General features: G+C 39.0%; 1 protein-coding gene and 2 long non-coding RNA genes across 4 annotated transcripts; 2 read left to right on the top strand and 1 right to left on the bottom strand.

Annotated features, from left to right (window-relative positions):
* The first annotated feature begins 342 nt into the window (after positions 1-342).
* On the top strand, positions 343-2799 carry LOC307038343. The gene is made up of 2 exons (XR_013807968.1): positions 343-2301; positions 2449-2799. It is a non-coding gene; the product is annotated as an uncharacterized lncRNA (long non-coding RNA).
* Positions 2800-3687: 888 nt separating this feature from the next.
* Positions 3688-5516, top strand: LOC307036802 (uncharacterized protein). Its single transcript, XM_079677415.1, has 3 exons — positions 3688-3923; positions 4009-4101; positions 4494-5516. The coding sequence occupies exons 1-3, from the start codon at positions 3750-3752 to the stop codon at positions 4668-4670; spliced, it is 444 nt and encodes a 147-aa protein (XP_079533541.1). The 5' UTR covers positions 3688-3749; the 3' UTR covers positions 4671-5516.
* Positions 5517-20552: 15036 nt separating this feature from the next.
* LOC307035549 lies at positions 20553-25599 on the bottom strand. Of its 2 annotated transcripts, XR_013807135.1 has the most exons (4): positions 23043-25599; positions 22148-22315; positions 21883-22016; positions 20553-21021 (listed from the first exon to the last, which is right to left on the bottom strand). It is a non-coding gene; the product is annotated as an uncharacterized lncRNA (long non-coding RNA). The 2 variants fall into 2 exon arrangements; XR_013807136.1 differs by lacking the exon at positions 23043-25599 and having other exon boundaries at positions 22148-23023.
* Positions 25600-25921: the final 322 nt, after the last annotated feature.

The raw sequence follows: 25921 nt of genomic DNA, 5'->3' as shown, positions 1-25921 counted from the left end.
ATGCATGCACTTATAGATGCATTTGTTGTTGTTGAAGGCCTGGCTGGTACAGTCTTTATTTACACTATTTTGTTGTAGGCCTACTGGCCTAGATGTTTATGTAGTTTTAAAGCACCTTGGCTTTGTTCTGAATGCACTTTGTTGTAGTTATCCTACAGAGAAAAGAAAATGCACTTGACTTGGAATTAATGTACTGTATGCATTCAAAAGTGCTGAATAAATGTTTTATGGACCCATAATAGTGATTATTATTTAAGTTAATTTTTGCCATAATCATGTCTTTTTCCATAATCAGGCAGCTGAACAACATTGGTAAAAAATGTATACATTATATATATATATATATTTCTATTAGTGGTGGGCCGTTATCGGCGTTAACGTGCTGCGTTAACGTGAGACTCTTGTCGGCGATAAAAAAAAATATCGCCGTTAATCTATTCTCAAAGTTGGGTTGGGAGCTGGGTCTATACTACGCAAGCGATGATGACTTTCACCTTGATAATTTAGCGCGGATGTATACCTAGCCGAATTGCACTGTAGGGGGCGAGATCGAGTCTTTGACCTGTGTTTCTTCTACTGTCTATGGATCTGACCCCGGTCAAATCAGCCACATTAAACGTGACATGCTAACATGGATACAGCAGGAATGAAGCCGCGGGGTTTGCTTCAGGGGAAATTTATTTTTAAGAAGCTTCCCGATGGAAACCTCGACAAAAATAAGGTTGTTTGCACCTTGTGCAATGCGGAATTAGTTTACTGTAGGAGTTCATCCAGTCTCAAGTACCACCTAAACGCAAAGCATCCCTTAGCTAATGCGGAATATGCCGGGCCGAGCACTGATGTAGCGCGGGGGAAGACTCGTCGTCAAACAACTATGTTTGAGTGCAACCGAGGCAAGCCCGTCAGCACAGCTCTATCAGCCAAGCTAACTAGTCTCCTCGCTCAGTGGATTGCCACCAGCTGCAGGCCCATTAGCGTGGTTGAAGATGACGGGCTCGAGCTTGTTCTCCAGGCGGCCACAGGTGACCCATCTTACAAACTACCTGCGAGGCGAACTATCATGAGGAGAATACATGACCAGCACGCAGAAGAGAAAGCTACGAAAGTTGAGAAGATGGTAGAGGCGAGGTCTGTAGCACTGACTGGGGACCATTGGACGTCCGTTAACAACGACAACTACCTCGGCGTTACAGTACACCTCATCGATGCTAGCTGGGAACTTCACTCCTTCGCTTTAGGTATGCTACGTTATGTCATTTTAAATTACATAATTTAATTTCGTAGCCTTTTAATTACCACCACATTATGTTTGCTTCTTGATAATTGCTAGTTGTTTACTACTAGTAGTGAAATTATTCTAATTTACTTTGTCTGTCCGTTAGGTGTGATGAAAACAGAGGAGCGTCACTTTGCAGAAGCGTGTGCTAGGCAGTTCCTCGACGTCGCTAATCAGTGGGGGATAACTGACAAAATAAGCACTATTGGAACAGATAGCGCTCCTAATATGGTGGCAGCAGGGAGGATACTTCCATTCGAGCACTTGCCCTGTGTTGCGCATGTTGTACAGAGAGCTATTGTAATGTCATTTCGGGAAGGTGGTTTTGATGGTGCACTGGCCAAGTGCCGTAAAGTGGTCGGACATTTCAAACACAGTCCGGCCAACTCAGACGAGCTAAATGTCCAACAATCCTCCCTTGGACAAGTTAAGGAGTCACTCGTGCAAGATGTTCCAACACGTTGGAATTCCACTCTTGAGATGATAAAGCGCGTGAGGCGCAACAGAGACGCACTGCACACAACGCTGTCGCTGCAGAAGCACAACCTGGCCCTCCCAACAAATGCGGATTATGAGAAGTTGGCAAAGCTAGAGAAACTGCTGGAGCCATGCAGGTATGGTCTACAAAGATAGTGTGTTCATGAATTGGCATACAAGTTTTTAAATGTCACTTTGTATGTAAGAAACACCTGCCCTTAAATGTGTAATCTGAGTTAAATTAATCTGTCACTAATAGTTTTTTGCTGTGTGTGTTTCTGTCTGTCTGTCTGTCTGTCTGTCTGTCTGTCTGTCTGTCTGTCTGTCTGTCTGTCTGTCTGTCTGTCTGTCTGTCTGTCTGGTACATCACTGAGCTCCTTGGTGGAGATAAGTATGTATCCTGCTCTGTGGTTCTACCTGCCCTGTGCCACCTCCAGCATGCGATGAACATCTCAGATGATGATCCTGCCTATATTGTGCGATTCAAGGCTGCCTTCATCAAGGACCTCAACCAGCGGAGGGAGAAAATAAACCTGGAATGGCTTAGGGTATGTCAGAGTGACCAGAAGATAACTACATTGTATGACCATAATAGACTGTAAAGCCAGGTGAATAAGTCATGAAGAAATATGGAGGTTGGATTTGGAAAGTTACATTTTCATCAATCAATAATTATTATTTTTTATTCATCAAAGGTGGCGACTGCTCTAGATCCACGATTTAAGGACCTCAAGTGCTTGCCCAGAGCAGAGAGGGAGCCAGTGTGGGCAAAGCTAAGTGCGTTGATGCCCGTAAATACTTGGGGACTCCTGCCACAACTGTCCCATGCGAGAGACTTTTTTCTTTAGCAGGCCATATTGTGCAGAAGAGGAGAGCTTGTTTGTCACCAGAAAATGTGAACAAACTGGTCTGCCTGAGTGACTGGTGGAAGAAGGAGAAATAGAGCTTTGACTGACACAAAGCTACTGACTGTAAACAGTTCATTACAACCTGTTATATAGGCCTACTGTTCAACTAAAAATAAACAGTTAATAAACACAAGTACATCTCATTGTCATTGATTTATTTTCCTCACCAATTATCATAGAACAGCTTTCTCAAGCAGTTTGTGATGCATTTCGGAAACTGGAGATGAGCCCTTGGTCTAATGCACCACCTGGCTTGAGAAACCCGTTCTCAAAGACTTACTTTTAGTCATTATTTGGGTAGCACACATATTCTGAATGCCTTCGGCAGAATTCAAATGAGCCATTTTAATCTAGATTAATCTAGATTAATTCCAAGAATACAGTGAGATTAATCTAGATTAAAAAAAATAATCTATGCTCACCACTAATTTCTATTAATCATTTTCGGCCTTTCGGCATTCGGTTTTCGGCCAACTGTTTCCTATTTTCGGTATCGGTTTCGGCCAAGAATTTCCCATTCGGTGCACCCCTAAAAATAACTGCTAGCAAATAATCAAAAATTACAACCATTGTACAATTTCTTTTAAGTTTGGTTAAAACAAATAATAGTTTTTTTATTGATATATTTGGCATGCACGTAGACACAAAAATGCTCTATGTGGATGCACACTAACATTTCCCTGTTATTATTACATGCATCCCATGAATTTATTAGATTGAATATGCCTCATCAATCAAAGATGAACATTTCAAGTTGTTTATTTATTTAAATGAAGTACTGTTTAAGTCTTTATCATATGAATTCAGGGATAATATTGTAATTGTGAAAGCCAAGGCTTATAGTTTATGGGCAACGTGAATGTTGTAATTGTGTGCATCTTATTCTTTGTCATGTTCTCAGTTCTTATTACTTTATTAAGGCCTGCTTCATAATGTACCTAAATGTCTGTTCTCTATTACAGACAGATTTTCAAAGATTTCCGCTTTGCTGCAACTGGATGAAGTGGACTTGTAAGTTGTGCAGGTTTTCCAGTTACAATGAGAAGGCAACATGCACAGTTGCAGACTGTTGGTAGAATATTTTCTATATGTCTGTGTCTCCTCAGATTCAGGCAGAGCTCCAGAGAATTGTCACTACGGACCTGCTTTCATCATTTCTGGATGGACTTGATGGCCTGGCATTGCTGGAGGTCTACAAAGGTGCATCCAGGACTGGAAAGAAGCCGGCACTAAAAGGCCTTTTGGACTGCCTTGAGAAAGATGTAAGTGGAGATGCTGATGACCATAATTTAGCCACCATTTGTTTGCTACAAATGTTTATATCCCACTGCATTTGTTGTCCTGCAGGACACAAATGAGAGGAGGAGGACTGCTGCTCTCTTGGGACTATCACACTACATGTCTGGCGAAAATCAGGAAAATGTCATCAGGATGTGTGATGTAAGATCATAACTGTCTTGAATTACTTTATGTAATTGTACATTTTAACATAAATCAACCCAAATCACCCTGTGCCCAAAGTTTCCTTCAAAAGTAATGTTTACAATTACATTAATTTAACTAAAATAATTGCAATAAAGAATGATACATTTAATACAAGCAAAAACAGCAAGAAAATAAATGTTTAACTATTAAATAATATAAATAAATATATAGCTCAAACTGTGAAAAGGGAGGCAATTGAAATGATGTTCCATCACATTGCACTTTTTTTTTTTTGTGAACTGTAGATTTTAGCTTCTATGTTTATAGCAGAGTTCTCTTAATCAGCTTTGTAGAGAAAAAGTATACTTGTAGTACACTGAGCTCACTTTTATTTCTCCTTTTTTAAGGCTCATGGAGACACTCTCGAGGAAGCCATGAAGGTGATGCAAGTTGGTCTACTCATAGGCCACGAAGGTGAACGGGATGCCTTTCCTCAGCAGATCTTCAATGTGGCAGTTGTGGTCGAGGAGACAATTGTGCTCCACAACCTGAAAGATGTGGCTTTGCGATGCTTCTTGGACTAATATATTGCTTTAATCTTCAGTATACTCTGGAAATGAAATATTCATTTGAGTTTATCCAGAGGGTTGTTATGAAGATACAGCCAGACCAAGCCTCTGCCAAAATACATGGACTAAAAAACAAACTAGGTAGGAGGTAGATCATCAAAGAGTGTAGAAAGTGAGTTCAATTTGATGTTGTTCATTTGTATGTTCAAGTATTTTGTGTCTCTCTATATATATAAGTACAGTCCATTTACCATTTATCTACAGTGACATGTTTTTCAAAAAAATAAAATGTTTTAGGTTAGTGAGAATTCCATTTGTGTTGGAAGTGTCACGAAGAAACTTTCATTTTAAGAGGACATTTAATGTTCATTTCAGTATTTACTAGCGTCTTGAAAGAGTCCTCTCCTGCTGATGTTCAGAAAGCTCTCTATTTGTTTCGTACTGTTTGTGCTTCACCCTCTGTCCTATTTGTCAAATTAATAACATAAATGTGATGTTATAATTTGTATGCATGTATATCTGTTGTATACTGTATGTTTATACTTGAAAAATAAAAATATTTCAGCATCTGAAGTAACTTCAGGCCTTATAGGTGATCACAGCTAACTGCCTGCCGTCAGATTTCATTTAAAAAACAGGTCTGATTTTAAACTTGTATCTTCAGTAGACTCGACTACTGCAATGGTGTCTTCACAGGCCTCACTGCTTTCACACCGTCTACAGTTTGATTTGCATAGAGGGAGCTCTGTGGCTGAATGGCCAGCAATTAGGTGTGGCCCATTTATCATAGGTGTTAGAGCTACGTGTGATTCACATGGGGGGATGGGCACATAAGGCACACACACACCTGTAACTGCCTGCCGTTTGATTTTAAGACTTTCTGCGCTCATAAAGAATGATAAGAATAATGCGTATTGAACTGGTTTCATTAATTAGTGAATTTATTTAACACTAGAACTGCTAATCGGGTCAATTTGTGTGATGTGTGTGTGTGCAATGTAACTTTTTTCAATAAAATATTAAAGTCTCCCAGTCCGTGACTTTTCCTGAAAGTCTGTTATGTAGCACCCTATGTTGTTAAAAATTGCATTCTAATAGCGGGATATGTTCATGGCCATGTTACCATTTGAAACCTATGAGAACATGGTCAGAATCACAAACTGGAGCGGGAGCAAAGGGAAAATGCCCCTTCCCCTCAATGTGAGGCAGAAACTTGAGTCCAGTGTCTCCCGTTGGTTCCCAGGCCTGACCACGGACCAGTGGCATAAAATTAGGAACCGGGTAACCGAGAGACTGAGGCCCCGTCCGCGTCTATCATTATTCCAACCCAGTTTAGATTTAACCACTCCCACCTCCGCATTACGCAAGGATCGACGTAGCTCTACGGGATAGCGTCATAGACATGGCACACCCGCGAAATCTGAATCTGACAAGCAAAATACCGTCCTTATAAAAACTGCATAATATACAATATAATAGTGCTTCTTTGTCAATATGACTGACGACCACACTTATGCAGTGCTGAGGTAATATTAATTCATCATTTTATATTAATTCCTGATGGATATAAGAGGGATACATTATCAAACATCTGTATATAGCCTACAGATGTAGCGATTCATTTCAGACAGTTTGAAACGCGAGGGCCGTTATTGGTACGTGATCTGCCCTCGCTCAAGGGAAAACCTCCAGCTTGACTTGAGACCGCCCCCGTCATAGATAAATATAATTATAATGAAGCCAGCTGCAATGGATCAATGATCCACCAGGGGGTGCAGTGGGGTTCCACACTGGAGCTCATGTGAAATAAAGTCAGATACAGTACGCTGGATGTACAGCGGAACTTTGTTAAGATCCATATGTCACGGATATCATACTATTGTGCTAAATAAGAGACATGTAATCATTTACAAAACATCACCATGTTGTTATTTAACAAAATAATTGTGTTATTCGAAAAAAACGAACGGGAGGAAATGCAGCCCGGCTCTCGATTTTTAATCCTAATTTAATCATCATCTTCACCACGATCATTTATGTTTATGTTCACCGAATTGACATGAAATCACTGACACACATGAATATACTGTATTCAACTTCATTAAAACGTTATTAACGTGCCTAAACTCAGTAATTCACCAAAAATATGTATATTTTAAATGGAGTTTCGTCGGTCGATCAAGATCCCAAAGTGTAGCGGAGGGATCCTCATCTGGATGAAGGGTGTTATTTTCCCCATAAAGAACAAGTCGCTGCACATATCCCGCTTATTACATGGCCACATTCTCAACAAAGTAACGACATGACTCCCAATATTAATTGAAATGCTTTTATGGATTTCGAAAATGTTTTTATTGATTTAAAAAATAGTTGTATGTATTGATTTAAATTCACATGCATCCGCTAAGAAAAATAGTCCGTTGTTACAGTTTTTTAAACAGTCTGAATGAAACGGCAGCTCTCAGCTGTGTATTTACACAACTAATGGCCCATCAACCACAGCTCTCTCCCCCCCTCCCCCCCTGATCTTTCTTCTCCAGCAGCTAAATTAACAGTAGGTTACTCTGAGTGACCATAGACTGTATGTGACAAGCTTACAGTTAGTGACGTAACAACACCATAAAAGCTGGTGGGTTGAAAGCAATACGGGAGGTAAAAATAACTACAATAATTGTGACTTATTTATTGTGGCTTTTATGTTTTTAGGTATAACATTTTATGTAATTCAGGCTTATCGTTCACCCTTCTCTAAAAGCCTTCAACAATGACAATATTCATTGTAATTTAATGAATCCTTCCAACATTGTAAAAAATAGCCTACTGTAAGTTAAGAAATCATTTCAATATGTACATCTTCTGATGTAACAACAATAACATTATAAATAGTAACATAGCTGAACATGGTATTGCACATTTAGCTTTGAGTGTTACTGACCTGAGATGTTTTTATTACATGAATTAAGGTGACTGAGGCTTTTTAACATACAGGGATGCAAACTCATCAGGTATGAAAAAGGTGACAAGGATCCGAGCCCCCGGCTCCCCCACCCCACGGAATTACAGAAGATTTTAGCAGTCAGAACAACTAAAGCAGCAGTGTTAATAATAACAGAAACGCCAAAGAGTCACATCTAATAGAAATATATAAAAGCATTTATTTTAAATTGTGGAGCAGTCAGTTTATAATTTTGGCAGCACTGTTGAGCATTTTGAAAATGTATTTTCATGCCTCTGTGCAAGGCTTAAGTCTTTTTATCTTTATAGCCACATGGTGTAAAGTAACTAAGTTCATAAACTCAACAAGTACTATACTTGGGCACAATTTTGAGATACTTGTACTTTATTTAAGTATTTCAATGTTTTGCTACTTTGTTCTTCTACTCCACTACAGTTCAGAGGTACATGGTGTACTTTGACTCCACTACATGTATTTAATACCTTTAGTTACTTCACAGATCTGGATTAATTAAGTGAAATATAATCAAGTGTTGAATCAGAGTTTAGTTCCACCTGGAGTACATCCACAAGCTACCCTGCAGTATACAAAGTCATTCAAACTAGCTGCACTTTTAGCAGCTTTGAGAACACTTTCATGATCAATCATTATAAAACATATCATATATATTATTCTGAAATGGACCAATCTGCACAATGACTACTTTTACTGTTACTCAGATTTAAAAAATAGTTGTATGTATTGATTTAAATTGACATGCATCCGCTAAGAAAAATAGTCCGTTGTTACAGTTTTTTAAACAGTCTGAATGAAACGGCAGCTCTCAGCTGTGTATTTACACAACTAATGGCCCATCAACCACAGCTCTCTCCCCACCTCCCCCCTTGATCTTTCTTCTCCAGCAGCTAAATTAACGGTAGGTTACTCTGAGTGACAAGCTTACAGTTAGACACAACACTGTCATTGCAAGTGACCCTCAGTTAGTTGACTTTTATGTTCAACTGCTAAATTCGTTACTGATAAAAAAGGGCTTCTACTGTACCTAATTACCTTAACACTAGAACCGCCAAACCTGTCAAATCCCGCTATTAGAATGCAATTTTTAACAACATAGGGTGCTACATAACACACTTTCAGGAAAAGTCAGGGACTGGGAGACTTTAATATGTTATTGAAAAAAAGTTACATTGCACACACACAACACACATCACACAAATTGACCCGATTGGTGGTTCTAGTATTAAATAAACTCACTAATGAATGAAACCAGTTCAATACGCATTATTCTTATTCTTATCATTCGTTATGAGCGCAGAAATAGTCTTAAAATCAGATCTGTTTTTTAAATGAAATCTGACGGCAGGCAGTTAGCTCTGATCACCTATGACAAATGCGCCGCACCTAATCGCTGGCCATTCAGCCACAGACACTGTTCGAAATGGGGGGGAGCTAGGAGGAGCTTGGCTCCCCCGAAGAGGGAGGGAGCTCCCTTGAAGGCTGACTTTGAGATAAATAGGGGGAGCCCAAAACAATCGTGCATATTTGTGTCACACAGATTAGAAATGTTGAGTTTCTGTAAATAACAGTTCTTGAAATAAATAATAGTTATTGTTCATTACAGTTTCTGAATATTTGTTTTATATTTGTGAATATGTCTGGGTGTTGCCATCTGTATGTGGCGGCGCTGCATTCTTACTTACGTTGCTATGATTATGGCGGTGATGCCGGCGCGGTATTTGAAATGTTCATATTGATATATTTTTAACTCTGGTTGTGTAATAAAAAAATATGGCAAAACGAAAACAGCCAAGCGTCACAGCTTTTGGATTCACAAGCAAAGAAGCGAAGGAGTCTAAAAATGACAACGTGAACGGAAAACAACTTTTAGTTGGCCGACTGTAAGCGGCGTTAGGGTCGAGTTTGACAGCTCCACACCGAGGGAGAGGCCTGCCGATGCGGAGCCTGAAGAGGCTTCAACAACGGCCACATCCGCCGGCATAGTGACACCGTCTGTATTAGTAGAAGAGTGTTTTTATAGCAATTGATCGCATCCGCGCTGCTGCGCCAGTCAACAGAGCGTGCGTGTGACATATTTAGTAGCCTGATGTGCTCTGAAAAATAGGGCTCCCCGAAAGCAAATGGGTAATTCGAAAACTGACAGAGCTCCCTCTATACAAATCAAACTGTAGAAGGTGTGAAAGCACCTATTGTTTTAAATAATGGTCGGAATGTGACCTGTGAGCCTTCTGAATTACCGTGGGACAGCACATTCTAAACTAAAATGTTCAATCAATAAAGTAACATCTTATCTTATCTTAATAATATCTTCATATTAATAATAATAATAAATCATACAGTATGTGTCCGAAAGGGAGCAGGAGGAAGCAAACACAAAAATATACTGCATAAGCAAACGATTTTAAAGGTTAAAGTATGAGCATAACAAATAAAGAAGTGTAATGTAAACATTTACATTATAATTATGATTATTTAATATATAAAGACTATATATTATTGAATTACAAGATTAGATATACTTTAGTTGATCTAAAATATTGATGTGTTCAAATGCTCTTCAAAACAGAACTGAAAGTCCATGAAACTTGTCTTTCTGTATTTGTGAATGAAGCGCCATCTCCTGGTTAAAACCTGAAATTGAAAATCTGGCAACGCCCTCTTGGAAAATAGTGGGAGGGCTTAACATTCCTCTATACTGGTCTTTGGCTGGTGGTAGGCAGGAAGCTGTAAACTGGAGTCCGAAATTCAGTGCTCCATCTGTATATATAATGTTTCGTTTTTTTGTTTGTCATGTAACATGTTAACGTTTATTTAATATTTTATAGACATTTATAATATGTTATAAATGTCTATTTTAACATTAATAACATATTAACGTTTTGGTATGTAAAAATGAAATGTTGGGACATTTATAAAAATGTATTCCTTTACATAAAAGTGCTTTCCAGAGGTGTAAGAAGTGATAAGATCTTGTACTTGAGTAAAGGTACAAGTACCAGAGTGTAAAAATACTCAAGTTTAAGTACTAAAGTATTAGCATCAGTATAAGTACCAAAGTATTAGCATCAGAATAGTACCTGAATAACTATATGCTCTTTTTTTGTTGCTTTCATTTCAGACCTCGTGTTTTAGTGTGCTCTGGAAGCACACAGAACAATATAGAGGAGTACCCGCAGTTGAAGGTATCTGATAAGACCTATCTCTCAATACTATGATGAACATCAAATTACATTGGATGTGTTTGCTCATATCAATGCCTCACCTACACATCATCATCATCATCATCATCATCATCATCATCATCATCATCATCATCATCATCATCATCATCATCATCATCTAAACTATACCACTTAATAACAGACTTATTGTCCAGATAAAAGACAAGGCATTACAAAGAATAACATGCAAGCACATGAAGTACATTTAAAGAGAATATAAACATTTTAGCATAACTATACCAATGTTTTAGGATTTTATATATGTTTATAAATGAATAAATGTGTGTGTGTATATATATATATATAAAACAGTATCATTAAATAATGCTGTGTGTGTATAAATGAATGAATACATCTGTGTGTATAAATTAATAAACACATGTGTGAGTACATATAAGTGTGTGTTTATATATATATGTTTATAAATGAATAAATGTGTGTATATATAAAATAGTATCATTAAATAATGCTCTCAGATAAATGAAGTACACAGTAATAGTCAAGGTTATATTCAATATTCTGCACTTTCACCAGCTGAGATGATAAAACACCAGTAATACAATCTCAGGACTCTTCGATATGGCTTTGATTACAGGATCGTTTACTTTCAGTCAACAAATCCTTTGGAAAGACAAAAAACAACTATTCAATATCCTGCTTTACTGCGACCGCTATGACTGCCGAAGATGAAGTCTATGACGCTAAAGCTACGTTCTTGCGTAATGCGGAAGTGGGCGTGGTTAAATCTAAACTGGGTTGGAATAACGATAGATGCGCCCCGTCCACACGAGGACGATAACGGCTAAACGCATAGGATTAACGCAAACGCAAAAAAGCTTCCGTCCACACACAATAGACACCGGAAAGTTTCTGTCCACACCTTTATATATACAGTCTATGGTCCACACGAGACAGCTCCGTTTGTTTAGCTCCAACCAATGGAGAAGCTGCAGTACATGCAGGAGCCTGTAACTTCCACAAAAGCAGCGAAGAAGCATGGTTGTCATGGTTGCCCTTCTGTTTATTCTCCGCGGTGGGGGCCGAGGAAGCCCCCAGGAAGTACGCCGGACTCTGAGTAGAATATTCGTTGTGGCCAAACGGCAGTACTACACTTCCTTTAGGTTGCTGGGCCCGGAAACACTTTTTCCCATTGACTTACATGGGGAAAGAATGGTCTGTAAATCGTTGGATAATTTTTAAAAAACTAAATAAACCACTCAGTATGAACACTTGTATAGCCCTAATAAAAAACATTCGTTCCTCAATTTGTAAAAATGTGCTAATAACGTTATTCTGAGAGTTATATCCCTCTGCATTATGAACGTGCATCTAACCCACGGGACCACGCCGCCCGGCACGTTCATGTTACGTGTTCAGCAGGTTCAGCACTACATGCGTTTATCTTTACCCATGGATGCACAATAACAACGGACCCATATCGTCTCACTGCCATCCCACGGAGCTGTAATAATGGATATATTGCACATGTTTGCTGTAATTCCTCATTTGTAAAATATTATACTACATGGGCTGTATGATTAAATCTTGTACCGTAAATGTTGTATTAAATAAAGTTAATATTACCGACGTTAGATTAACGTCCCTGTAGCTACTTATTGCACTAAGAAGCTTATTGCACTGTATATATATATATATACAGTGCAATAATTCTTTGCATTTTGGTTAAAGTTGCGCATACGCTATGAGCGCACATACGGGTACTTCGCAGGCATGTTGGGTAATCTGTGACGTTTCGCTCTCTCAAAAGTTGGGCTATTTTATCATCATACGCCAAGCAACTCTCATAGGAATGAATGAGGCCGCGCCTCCCACGCTCCAGTTCTTATTATACAACCATGGGGCCGAGGTCAACGTGTATTAAAGTTTAAATCTTCCGGACAAAATTATAAAAAATGCCGGTCAAAGTTCTTCTTTGTTATTTATTGAGCTTTAAAACAAATGAATAACGACTCTATATAATAATAAAATACAAGGAGCCTCTTTCCTCCCTCTCTTCGGACAGCGTCAGTGTCTGTCTCATGCAGCAGCTGATCCAGTAATGAGTGACCCGGCCGACAGTAAAAATAAGCATATTTATAACTAGTTTAGGTAGTTCGAGAGGTAATTAAAATAGCTAAGGGCGATGATCTGACTGAAATGTGTGTTTTACTCCGTTCACCGCTGCATCACAGCGGGAGGAGCTGCAGGTGAGCAGAGCTGCGTGTCTCCGTCCTGTCAGATTAGACTTCACTCGCGTTTATGTCCATATCGAGAGAAAGATAAATAATCTGAATTCAGTTTGCAGTTTACTTTGACGCGGGGGTGAGCAGGTGAGTTGACAGGAAGTATTTGTTGCTACGGAAACAACATGACGGAGAAAACGTAATATCTTCTACATATAAAGACGGAGAAAGTAAAGAACAAAGTCTGAAAATATCAGCACAGTAGGCTATCATAGTACTTTAACATTATAGTTTTTGTTACTTTCGTTGCAGTTGTATGTCTTAAATGTAATGTAAATGTTGCCTTTGTGTGTGGTTCGGGGCCATCTTCGTGCGAAATTCACAATTCCATATTTGTGTGTCCATCTGGTGTCAATTTCGGGACAGTGTGACAGGGGCTTTAAAAAGGTGATTAGGTAAAGTTTCATATGAAAAACAATGTCAGCCGGCAGACAGGTCTAATGTATAGTTAAGAGTCAAGAGAGTCAAGAGACTTTGACAAAGGACAGAAGAGAGGACAGAGAGAGTAAATGTTAGTAACGCAGAATAGGAGACATGTGATAGGTGTAGATGGGTTATGCAATACAGTACAGCTGTAGTTGCAATATGAGATAAAAGAATGAGGTAAAGAGCTCTAAACAAGTCACTTTGGCCTGACAGGAAGCCGGCTGTGTTTAACAAGAGGCACAAATCTGTAATTGCTGATCAGTTAAAATGTCTCTGCTTTTATTTCTAAGTATATTTATATGCCTTATTGATAATGATGAATCATATTAAAGAGAATGGATTGATAAGCCATTGCAACAACAGGGAGTCATTTGCCTTTTTTTTTTCAACAGGCACATGATTTGTACCCGACGTCAGTGATTGAGGGTCAAATATTTTTCGTGTGGATTTTACATTCTGGGAGGCTGTGCCTTCACCAGACAAGGTTCACATGTCCAAGGAACGGGTGGACCGAAGAACAAGTTCCCACATTTTTCTTTAGCGATTCCTTATTTTTCACAATTTTTTTAGGCTTTTTAGTTAGGTCGGCAATGTATTTTATCTCCATAGTGTATAGTGATAATGGTGGTAGGCTGGTAGCTGTTATACATGTAGCCCTCCAGCCTGCAGTCTTTTGAATGGGCTTACAACAGAACTGAACCAATATGTGTTGCACTTCTGACAGCTGATGAGGGTCTTTCCCATCTTTCCCGTCAATACTAATGTACATCTTTACTTTCACAGATTTATAAACAGATGCATGGCAGGTGGAGACATTGTGAGAGCAGTGACACACTTTAAGGATTCTCTGAGCTCCTGAGGTAAAAAGAGAGTCCATTTCATAGATGTACAGGGAGAATGGTGAGAATGCATTAAGAAAAACCTGCTGTCATGAAGTGAGGTAACAGACAAAGATAGCACAGGAGAAGACTGCAAAAAACAAGAGAAAGTGGAAAAGATTCTGCATTTTTAAAGATCTTATGATGCCAGAAAGCTCCTTATTATTCTCTTTTGTCAGTCATTTGCATCTCCTCTCTCTGTCCATCTGTCTTTTCCATACCTAACTAACTAATTGTCTTAGTCTCAGATCTTCTTCCATTGACTCTCCATCTGTCTGTTCCACTTCTTCTCTGAAAAGCTTAAAACTGGGCAGTTCTTTAGCAGCCCGACATCAAACGTGCACAGCACTTTATTCAGCCAGCTCTTTACAGAGAGATCCAAGTCAGTTAAGGTCAGCTGCACACACTCTTCTATACATGTGTGTATGTGAAGGGGACTCTACTGAATGACATAGGATTCAAAACTTTGACAAAAATTGCGTGAGACTGGATGTACAGTAGCCTACATTGTAATGGATTGCCTAACTATGTTGCAAGGTTCAGATAGTTATTGTTCAGTGATAGCATGAATGAAAACCACAGGAACATAGGCTTTTTCCTTATTAACCAAATATCAGTCCTGCATATATCCTAAAACACGTAAACAGAGTTTTACTTTCTCACCGTCGCATAAAGCGCCAGCTTTCTGCAGAATCAGTAGTTCACTTTTCTATTGCTAATCCAACCAAAATCAACCAAGGGTTTGTTTGGCTGACTGATGTAACTATTGACGTTTAATTCTCCCAACTTCTAAAAAACTTGGAATGTTTTCATGTTCCCAAAAATTGCAACACGCTACTTTGATGAATAGTAAAGTAAAGTAAAGTATCATTGGTTGTGCCTGCCGGCCTGCCTGTCAGATCTTGACACATCTCAACATGCAGCAAGTTTAGAAAGTACATGACACTTGTATATAGACTCGTATTGCACTATTGCACTTTCTCACTTTTTTTAGAACTATTTTCTTTTTGTATTACTTTTAATATAATATATATATTATTATAATATATTGCTTTAATATTGTCTGCTTATCTGTATTATTGTGTTGCATTGTTGGAGAAGCCTGTGACCTCAGATTTTCAACGACATAATTACTCTGTTGCTATGTGAGATTGACAATAAAGAACCTTGAACCTTGAACACTGTTATGTTTGAGGTGTAATCATTCATTTTAAAGTGAGTAGTGGGAGTGTTTATTTCAGATGAGGCAAAGACCCTGCAATGCCTGCATAAAAGCATCAACTGACAATTCCATTGGCAGCTTAAGCACAGGCAAACCCAGAGAGCATGATGCAGTGTGTTCCACACAGAGTCAGACAGGCAGCGCTGCTCTGATCTCAGTCTGGAATGTCCTCCAGCACAATGTTTCTCAAACTTTTTCATACCAACGACCACTTAACCAATAAAAAAACACTCGCGGACCACCTAACTCCACAAATATCCCAAAACACATCGTTTTTCTAGAACAGATTACAAATCGCCTGAAAATGGTACAAACAAGTGGTAACATGTGTGACGAAGGTGTTGCCCTGGGCTATATCAAGCAATAGCAAGTTAACATTAAGCTTCCTCCATTGTGGAGATATTACCGCGAGAGTGCGGAAAACTTACATTTATTTATTTAAAATGTGAAATTTTACCAGTATACTCACGGACCACTAGGGGCCGCTCACGGACCACCATTGGTCCGCGGACCACACTTTGAGAAGCACTGCTCTAGCACATGACACAGACACGGAAACAGACAGATGGAGAGGTGGAAGCCCTGCCATATGTGCTTCTCTAAACAAGAGGGTGCACACTTTGGATGCAACCATCCTCATTTCCAGTCTTCATACCGATACAGAGTATCAATCTGGATATTGCATGCTTAATCAATAAGCTGTTTTGCCTCACTGTGTGGAAGTAACTGGTTCATTATATTACGTTTGAGGAAACATCAGGCTTGACTTAAAGATTGCTTTCTTCATTTTGTAAAACGAAGTGTGACAAATAAATACTAAATCCTTACTGCAGCCGGGCCCTGGCCTACTGCTCATAGGTATGAGCAACAGCCAGTGTTTCTCGTGAGTGAACACAATACACACAAAGGCAAAAATACACAAACACACACACGTATATACAAACACACACACACAATCCAAAAAAAATTATTTTCCCTCCGTTAGTACTTTGTTAATTTGCTCTGATAATAATCAATCAGATCGATGGATATCCATCAAATCCAAATGTAGAGATGATGGCTTTGTAAATACCGGAGTTAATAACTGGAACTTTTCACAGAGAGTGTGTTCAAAAAAAGTGTGCTTACTTCAATAAGAGCGTATTGAGCAGGAGAAAAGGAGAGATGGAATGATGATCGGTTCTTAGGTCACGGTTCAGTACGTTTACGGTACAGCAGAAAAAATGATCACAAAACATAAAATATTTTTTGTGGGTTTTTAATTATTATTAAACTGTGGATAATGTATTCACTCAAATAAATACAAAATATAATAAAATAAACATAAGGTGCAGCATTTCGATGAACTGAAATAATCTGTATTTGAACTTTACTGTACTAGTACTCACAAAACATAAAATATTAGTTTTGGGTTTTTAATTATTATTAAACTGAATATTCACTCAAATAAATACAACATACAGTATAATAAAATAAACATTAAGGTGAAGCATTTCGATGAACTCAAATAGTCTGTATTTGAACTGTACTGTACTAGTACCTAAGCAGCCAGCTTGACATTAGACTTGCTTGTCATTGTATTTTCATGATTTTTTTAAGAAAAATGAACTTGTCCACATTGCTTGCCGAAAGGGCAGATCTGCTGGCACTAACAATGTCTCCTGCTGTGGAGAACACCCTCTCGCTAGGGATAGAGGTAGCAGATACAGCCAGGTAGCGCTTTGCTAACATGGCAACATAAGGATATTTGGCGTTTGTAATAGCTTTGGCTCGGTCTGAAGTTGTTGCGAGTGGTGGAGGCTTAAATGCTAGTGGGAGTTGGGTTTGCACTTCAGTCTTTTTTCTTTTGGTAGCGGTGATATTCACGTTCGGGTGATGCCTTTTCAAATGAGTGTGCAAGTTTGATGTATTGCCAGCTGCGTAACCAATTTCAGTTGAACAATGCCGACAAAAAGCTTTGGTTCGGTCCACCTGTCTTTGTCCGTCATCCTTGTACGTAACTGCGAAACCAAAATGTTCCCTAACCGGAGACTTCAATGATGCTGGAGGATTTTCGAGCTTAACTTTATCGGCGTTCGCCACTTCTACAGTTCCTCAAATTACTGACTACATTTGAAAGCATCCCTGTGACCTGCTCTCATAGTATGCCTCTCGTCCAATGAAATGACTTGCTCGCTCTATGACGCGTTGAACCCAATGTGAGCAAATGACTCTGAACGCTGCGACGCAGCACCTGAGATTACTTCCAAAAAGTTGTACACGTTCTACATTTTTTACGTTTAACGTTATATTCGTTAACCGAAGGGCCCATACCGAATAATTTCGGTACGAATACGTATACTGTTACACCCCTATTATATATACAGTCCATCGGGAGGCAGTAAGCTGAAGGGGTCTTCAGGTTGATCTGAGCAGTGAGTTTGGAGAACTCGTCATTTAAGGGACCAGCCAGCCTTACAGTATGAGCCTGTGTTTTTCTCTACTTTGAAGTCGATCTGTAAGAATTTCCATCAGTGTTTTTTCTTAAAGATGTTACAGGTGCCAGCTTATATCTTAATATCAGAAGTAGATATCTGGCTTCCAACCTACAAACTAGTTCACACACTGCATTTCACCAAGAGAAGGTTGGGCTAACTACAAACCATGATAAGTCAGTTTCTCAATATTTAATGAAGCACTATACCAAACATCCGTGCTTCCTAATTAATATGTAATCTTAGGTGTTAGCTGTATAAACAGTGCCACACCAAAACAAAGAAGGCGGGCCACAAAAGGATCATAGCTGAGATGCTAACATCATCATCTCTGGGTGATGTGAGGAGCTGAGGCAGCTGGGTAAGCGCAGGTTAGCAGTCTGTCATGTTTCTCCCGTCTGCTCAGCTACATTACATGTGACAGCCCCCGTCTCGTGTCTCCGGTCCGAATTCAATTATAAGCCAACAGGGCTGAGTAGGCTACAACTGGAAACATGGCACCTATCGGACCCTTCTCTGACAGCATCCCAGAAGTCAGCCGTACACTCTTAAAACTACTGGGTTAAAAAATAGGCAAATCGCCAACATTCCATTTCCACTAAAAGAACAATGCATTTAAGCACAATACAAATTCAATGAATTGAATGTAGAGTACTTAAAACATCTTTTGAAAAAGATTACATAATTTTTTTTAGATAACAGTAACTCAAAATCGCTAAGTTAACATTTTGAGTAAACATTAAAAAGCACTTTAACACTGACAATTGAAATGCAAATCACTGTTTTATTAAGATATATATATTAGGGCCGGGACTTTAACGCGTTAATTAAGATGAATTAATTACACAAAAATTAACGCATTTTAATCGCACTTATTTTTGCACCGCGGAACGTTTCTCACTGGATGAGTTTCAGGGGTACCGATTATACTGGAGCACCAACTAACGTTCATGACTTCAGACAACAACAAACCACAGTGAACAATAGTCAAACATGAACGAAGAAGCTGATGAGACCGCTTTGGTTGGCCCTGTGGATGGGACATTTTGTTTTAAAAAACAGACATTTTGGAAGCCCATACTTCCATACGTCCCGGACATAATATATATATATGATGGGACATTTTGTTTTAAAAAACGGACGGATGGAAGCGTCGATAAGAGCATGGTTGTTTGCAAATTATGCAAAAAGGAATTCGCATATCACCGCAGTACATCAAGCCTCAAGTATCACCTCAATGCAAAACATATAGCAGCTAGCGTGGAAGCTAGCGTGGACGTTAGCCCGACTCGGAGTACAAGGACCCACACCCAATTCGCGTTGATCAAACAGTGGCCTATGCAACAGAGAGATTTTATTTTTATCAGGATATTGGAAGAATAGGAGGGATTGTGGTCAATCACTGGCACTTTTTTATTTTATTTTAAATGGTACACTTTATGTTGAACTATTTATTACGTTGTTGGTGCAACTGGCACTTTATGTTGAACTGTTTATTGTTTTGGCCAAGGTTATTGAGAGAGTTGGACTGAAATTGATTAGATTTTTAAATCAACTGTTGGTAAATCAACAAAGTCTGTTATGGCGTCTGAAGCAACAGAGAGATGTTTTCTAATAGTCAGGGTTTCCAGTGTTCTGAATGTACTTGAAAGTATTGTGTTTTACTTAAAAAACAAAGTGTTATAGTTTACAGAAGGTATACCTACCTATAGGCTACCTGAATCTCTGAAATGTACTATATTCCTAAATATGCTATTGCTACACTTTATGGCAAAAATTGCACTTTTCTGTTGGTATTGGTTAAGTACCACCTTGAAAAAAATAAACAATGTTTTGTTGCTTAAGCTTATGTATTCAGTTATTATTCAATGGTATACTAAAATTCATGTGAAAAAAATTGCTTCTCAGTGTTCTCAGGTCAAATATTTATATGTGATTAAAAATGCGATTAATTTCGATTAATTAATTACAAAGCCTCTAATTAATTAGATACATTTTTTTAATCGAGTCCCGGCCCTAATATATATATATATATATATATATATATATATATATATATATATATATATATATTATAATAATATATATATATATATATATATATATATATATATTTATATTAACTATTTTAAATAAAATAAAAAACACCTTAAAAACAGTGCTAGGGCCTTGAGAAATATCTGTGATTATTTTAACCATCACTTATGAGTGAACACAATTTTCAGGAACAGTTCTGCGTATCAATTTAACACATGGACCATAAAGACCCAATACATATAAAAGTATAAAACAACATCTACAAACAGTCCTTCAACTTGAAGCTGAACAGTAACAAATCTGTCAATGAACACAACAGAACACAGATGTAAAGCAGCAGTGTGTTTGTGTGTGTGTGTGTGTGTGTGTGTGTGTGTGTGTGTGTGTGTGTGTGTGTGTGTGTGTGTGTGTGTGTGTGTGTGTGTGTGTGTGTGTGTGTGTGTGTGTGTGTGTGTGTGTGTGTGTGTGTGTGTGTGTGTGTGTGTGTGTGTGTGTGTGTGTGTGTGTGTGTGTGTGTGTGTGTGTGTGTGTGTGTGTGATTGTTAAAGTGCAACATTGTTGGTAGGATTAAACTGCCAAAAGCTAATTCTTCAGGCTCAACACCCTGGGCTTCAAGGTCTTCAAGTTCCCCTCATCCAGGCCCATCAACACTTTCTGGGTGAAGTCGAAAGTGTTGGCCAAGTCTTTTGGGTAGCTCAGATGCAGGGCAAAGGTCAGTGCAAAAAGCAGGATGAATGCGTCAGCCAGTGTCGGGAGTTCAATAACTCCGTTACCCTCAATGACAACAGCGATCCTCTCTAGGCAGAAGACCGTGGTATCTGTTGACCTGGCACTGATCATGAGAAGTCCGACCGCGATGTCCTCTGTGTCTGGATCATCAGACTGCTCCACCTAATGACAAGAACAGATAAACAAATTGCCTTGGCTATCTCAAAAATGTGTTTTCTGAAAAATACATCAGTGACATATCACATTGAATAACCTTATGTTTTTTGCATAATGTGAGTTTAAGGAAACGCCTATTAGCATTGCACAACATAATGTTACAGCACCAGAAACGTCAGCCTGTCAGTTGACATAAATTCCTTAAAAAAACAAACATTTATAACCTTCACAAGGGTAGGATTTATTTTTATCACTGTATTAGACCGTTACTATTAGCTAGTTGTACCTAATAAACTGGCAACTGAATACATATTTACAGTATAATCTCTCCCTACTACACATACAAAAAAATATGGGGAACACTAGAGATTATTTTGTATTGAACACTGATGCTGCAGGAAAGAAAACCCTCTCTTGATTGTGTATTTTATTAAATCACGTGAGCCCATTTTTTACACTGAAACCTAGAGCTTAATTTCAAATAAATCCTAAAGTAGAAATCATATTCAACACTTCTGAAGTGTTGAAGTAAAGGGAGATTATATTCAACATGTCCATTGTGTACCTTACAATAATTACAATTCGTATGGCAATATTCAAATCTTGGAACTAGAACCTGAATGGGATGTGAGCAACACAAGATATAATGTATGATTAACAACACCTCAGTGAGAGAATCAAGCTTCTATGACACCAGGACAGTTCATACTTTTTCAAACTAAATCTATCATTTATTATAATTTTTTCACTATAAAAATTCAAATAATTTTCTTCCTGCGATAGAGCTCCTGAAACAATGTAACAAGATAAACTATATTTTTTGATGATCTTTCACATACATTCAAAACAGTTATTATGATGACTTACATGCCACAGCCTCAGAAACGTGGAGTCATCTTCATGCAGATATGCAGGCAGAGCACGGAGGACAGCAGCACGTCGGACATGGACGTCACCTTGCTCCTTGAGTGTGAGAACATCTCTTTGTTTTACTTTGGATGCTAAACAGAATAGCCACACAACAATTGATATCACAAGAAAGGGCTCTTCCATGACTGAAGAGATTAACATTTTGACAAAGATAATCCACTCTAGTATGAGAATAAAACACCAAGAGGCATAACCGACTCACCTGGAGGTCATAGGAGGCGAATAGCTGATCCAGAACTTCAGCTACCTTCCCTTTGCTTGCCACCTTCTACCTGAACAGGCTCTGAAGACGGGGGACATGTCTATCCAACTCTGCATAGAAGTGGTTCTTCAGGTTGAGGTTTGTTATCCTGTGAAACTCTGCACAAATCTGCCAAAATATAAAATGACTATTTAATTCACAGTACAATGTATGTGTGGACTGAAGGCAGCAGAGATAAACAGAAACATAACATGCTAAATCTGAGTAAACATGTCAAAGTTATCAGTGACAAAGGCACACAAAATAATTATATAGTTGTTGTTACGTGCTGGGTGTGTTTTTCTCTGTCTTTCTGCTGTGCAGGTACACCTGGTCCGCCCCTGGCTCCGCCTTCCCCAGGTGTCCTGATGACATTCAGCTGGGGATGACTTAAAGAGGAGAAGCTGAAGGAGAAGAGGTCTCTTTTCCCGTCCTGAAACCGAGGGACTACGACTTGGCTTTCCTCTGACCTCGTGTGGATATATATATGTATGCTGCATTTATTGTGTGAACTCTGGAGGATAATAGTATAGGTTTTTCGCGGCTTTGTTTCCTCCCAGTAGGCTGTGTTTGGACCTCTGGGTAGAGGAGGGAAGTCTGGGTCCTACGGCTCATGGTGTGGCTGGCCCAGGCCCCCTTCTTCTTTTTGTTTGTTTTACGCTGTCCTCCAGACTTGGTTCCTCTCTGCCGAAAGGCATTTATGTGAGTTACGGCTGTGCTACAAATAAATGCCCATCGATAACTGAATTCTGTGTTTGGCGTGTAGTTTTTTTTTATGTTACGGGTCTTCCCAAGAGCCACTACCGCTTGGTAGAGGGACGGGACGTAACAGTTGTAATAAATAAAATATTTTCACCTGTGACTCCATTTTCAAGGCAGGCCAGCGTTCCAGGATCTCTCCAACAGGTAGCTCATCATTGATGATCTCATTGCGCCGCAGGGCAAAGGTAGTCTGCATTAACTTTTAAATCAAGGGAATAATAATGTTATAATGTTCAACTAACTCTGCCCTTGTAACAAAGACAGCAGCACAAAGTTTGCATCTCCTAGCCATTGGAAAACGTAACAATATTCACAGGCACCAACACAAATCTAACAATTTCAGTGTTGAGCACTAAATATTCATTCACATTTTAGTAACCATGTGGAATAAACAAGGACGCGGGAAGGGGCTGCAGCACCCCCAAACGCGGCGCACCTACAGTGTAACAGCCCCTACAAACGGCGGCGTGCGTTGACGCTTGCCGGCGGGCATGTCTGAAGCTAGACCAACAACCAATCACATGAAAGCTACGCTTTGCTCCCACAATGCAGTTCGGCTAAGCGTGACGTCACCCCATTCAAAGTGAATGGGCATAAGCTTCAACGCACGCCGCCGTGTGTAGGGGCCGTAACGGCGTGCATTGAAGCTTCAACGCTTCTGCCCATTCACTTTTAATGGAGTGACGGCACGCTTTGCCAAACTGCATTGTGACAATCAAATCATATGCCAGTACAAGCTTTAGCCAATCAAACGGCGTGCTTGTGTGTCCGGGGCGGGATATTCAAGTGATTGGTTGTTGGTCGAGCTTCAGACAAGCCCGCCGCTGTGTGTAGGGGCCGTAAGCATGCCACAGTTGCGCTTGAGTACTATTACCACTATGACCCAAAGTGGTTGAACACTGTATACACAGTATTAAAAATCAGTTCATAGTCATCAGAAAATTAGCGGTGAATTGACTTTTTTAAATGTTTGAGTTAAAACAACCCTTTTTCTTTCAGAAGCTTGTAATATTCGGTCTTACAGTGTGCAAGAACACTGGTGTTGAAATCACTGGCTGATTATTGGTTCTGCAAAATCACTGTTGTGGTTGTAGTGGTTTTTCCAAATCACTTACTAGTGATTAAACAAGTTACAGAATTGTATAATTATATAAATATAGGTAAAATATAGTGATCAAATATAGGTTACATACCTTGTGTTGTGAGAAATGACAAAAAGATGGTTCCAGAATGATTCAGAAGTGGAAAAATTAATAAAAAAATTAATAAAACAAACCAGGCAGGTGTTCAACTGCAATTGAAGCCCTAATAACCCCTTTGACCCAGCCAAATCAACCCAGCAATGTGTTTATAGAAATAACCCAGCATTTTTTAGAGTGTAGGGCTGAGCGTTTTTGAAAAAGTAATATTGCAATTTCCTTTAATGATATTGCAATTGTATATGGATCAGGATATTTGATGGCATTATAATTTTTGCATCATTATTTTGTTTTTCACTGAAAAAGATATTAAATGATCATGGTAGGATGTTTCGGGAAAACAGTACCAAACAAATATTTTTCTTTAAGTCTGTAGAATATGATGTGTAAGCTGTGATATATTTGCAGAACCACCATACTTTATTCAGACTGGTATCGTTTCACAAAGTTTGCCTTTTACAAATATTGTGCCTCCTGCAATTTGGATTTTGACATAAAAAAGGGTTAATTGTTCAGCACTAGCCCAGAGGTTTATGCAAATCCAACCTACTGGAACATTAAAACATGTTCTTCTTCTACTGAAGCCAGTGAGATATATTTAGTGCTTTGGGTGCCAAAATGTTGATCCTGACTCCTGGATCCTGAGTCCTGGATCCCAAGTCCTGGATCCTGCATCCTGAGTCCTGGATCCTGAGTCCTGGATCTTGAGTCCTGGATCCTGAACCTGTCTCTGTGGTCCTGCCTGACTCTCATCATACTACTTCTCTGATGGCTCCCACAGGATTGTTGACATCCTCGTGGATTCATCTTCGTATTATAGACACATGAATGTCTAAACATTTGGTATTTCCAAACATTCGGTCTACCTACGCTGTAAAATGTATTATCTCTTCGATTTACACACGGCATCTATTGCACGTCTGTCCGTCCTGGGAGAAGGATCCCTCCTCTGTTGCTCTCCCTGAGGTTTCTCCCATTTTTCCCTTTAAACTGTGGGGTTTCTCTGGAAGTTTTTCCTTGTACGATATTAGGATCTAAGGATAGAGGGTGTCGTATTGTCATACTGATATTCTGTACAAACTGTGAAGTCCACTGAGACAAATGTAACATTTGTGATATTGGGCTATATAAATAAACATTGATTGATTGATTGATTGATTGATTGAGTCTGCTTTTACAATGCCTAAAATGTCAAGTCTTTTCCGTGTGACACTGTCATGAAGGTGTGAATTAAATAACATGTTTCTGTATCATAGTTATTTTTGGGGGACCCTTTTTGGGAGAAATGTGTAAATACTGAGCATCACATTTAAACCCAACAACAGGATGCAAGCTCATAAAACATGAGCATTCTGCAGTAAAGGTGCACACAACCATAAATGTGTGAGGCTCCTTCATGCTACTTGATCAATATGAATGATCAGATTCCTGTAAACAGCACCTTGGGATGTGCAATGCTATTGAAACATAGCAAAACAAACCAATCCACATTTCTCATAGTAAGAGTATGAATAGAGTCTCCTGACATGGAAAATGTGCCAGCTGACAGATATATCCAATAATAATATTTGTATTTTTTATAATACTTAGATTTTAGCTCTACTAAAAGTTTAACCAAGTTATTGAATGTGTTTCCACCTGAAACAAACCAAAAACTGCCATTATGTTTCAGAGCCGAATCAGAGTTCCCGTTAGCCGATAATTACCAGACTACGACCGGTAAAATATGCTGAAGACGGGCAAATCTAAATCTCTCCGGTCAAAGTGTCCATTC

The sequence above is a fragment of the Notothenia rossii genome, assembly GCF_949606895.1.
Source record: "Notothenia rossii genome assembly, chromosome: 4".
In the NCBI taxonomy this organism is placed as follows: domain Eukaryota; kingdom Metazoa; phylum Chordata; class Actinopteri; order Perciformes; family Nototheniidae; genus Notothenia; species Notothenia rossii.
Note: the sequence above shows the minus strand (reverse complement) of the source record. Positions and strands in the feature narration are given on the sequence as shown.

What these genes read in the sequence shown, in the direction of transcription:
- LOC307036802 (XM_079677415.1), top strand. Translation starts at nt 3,750, where the DNA reads ATGTCTGTGTCTCCTCAGATTCAGGCAGAGCTCCAGAGAATTGTCACT. An exon ending in TGGACTGCCTTGAGAAAGAT is followed by an intron (nt 3,924 to 4,008) that starts GTAAGTGGAGAT and finishes GTTGTCCTGCAG; the next exon opens with GACACAAATGAGAGGAGGAG. An exon ending in ATGTCATCAGGATGTGTGAT is followed by an intron (nt 4,102 to 4,493) that starts GTAAGATCATAA and finishes TCCTTTTTTAAG; the next exon opens with GCTCATGGAGACACTCTCGA.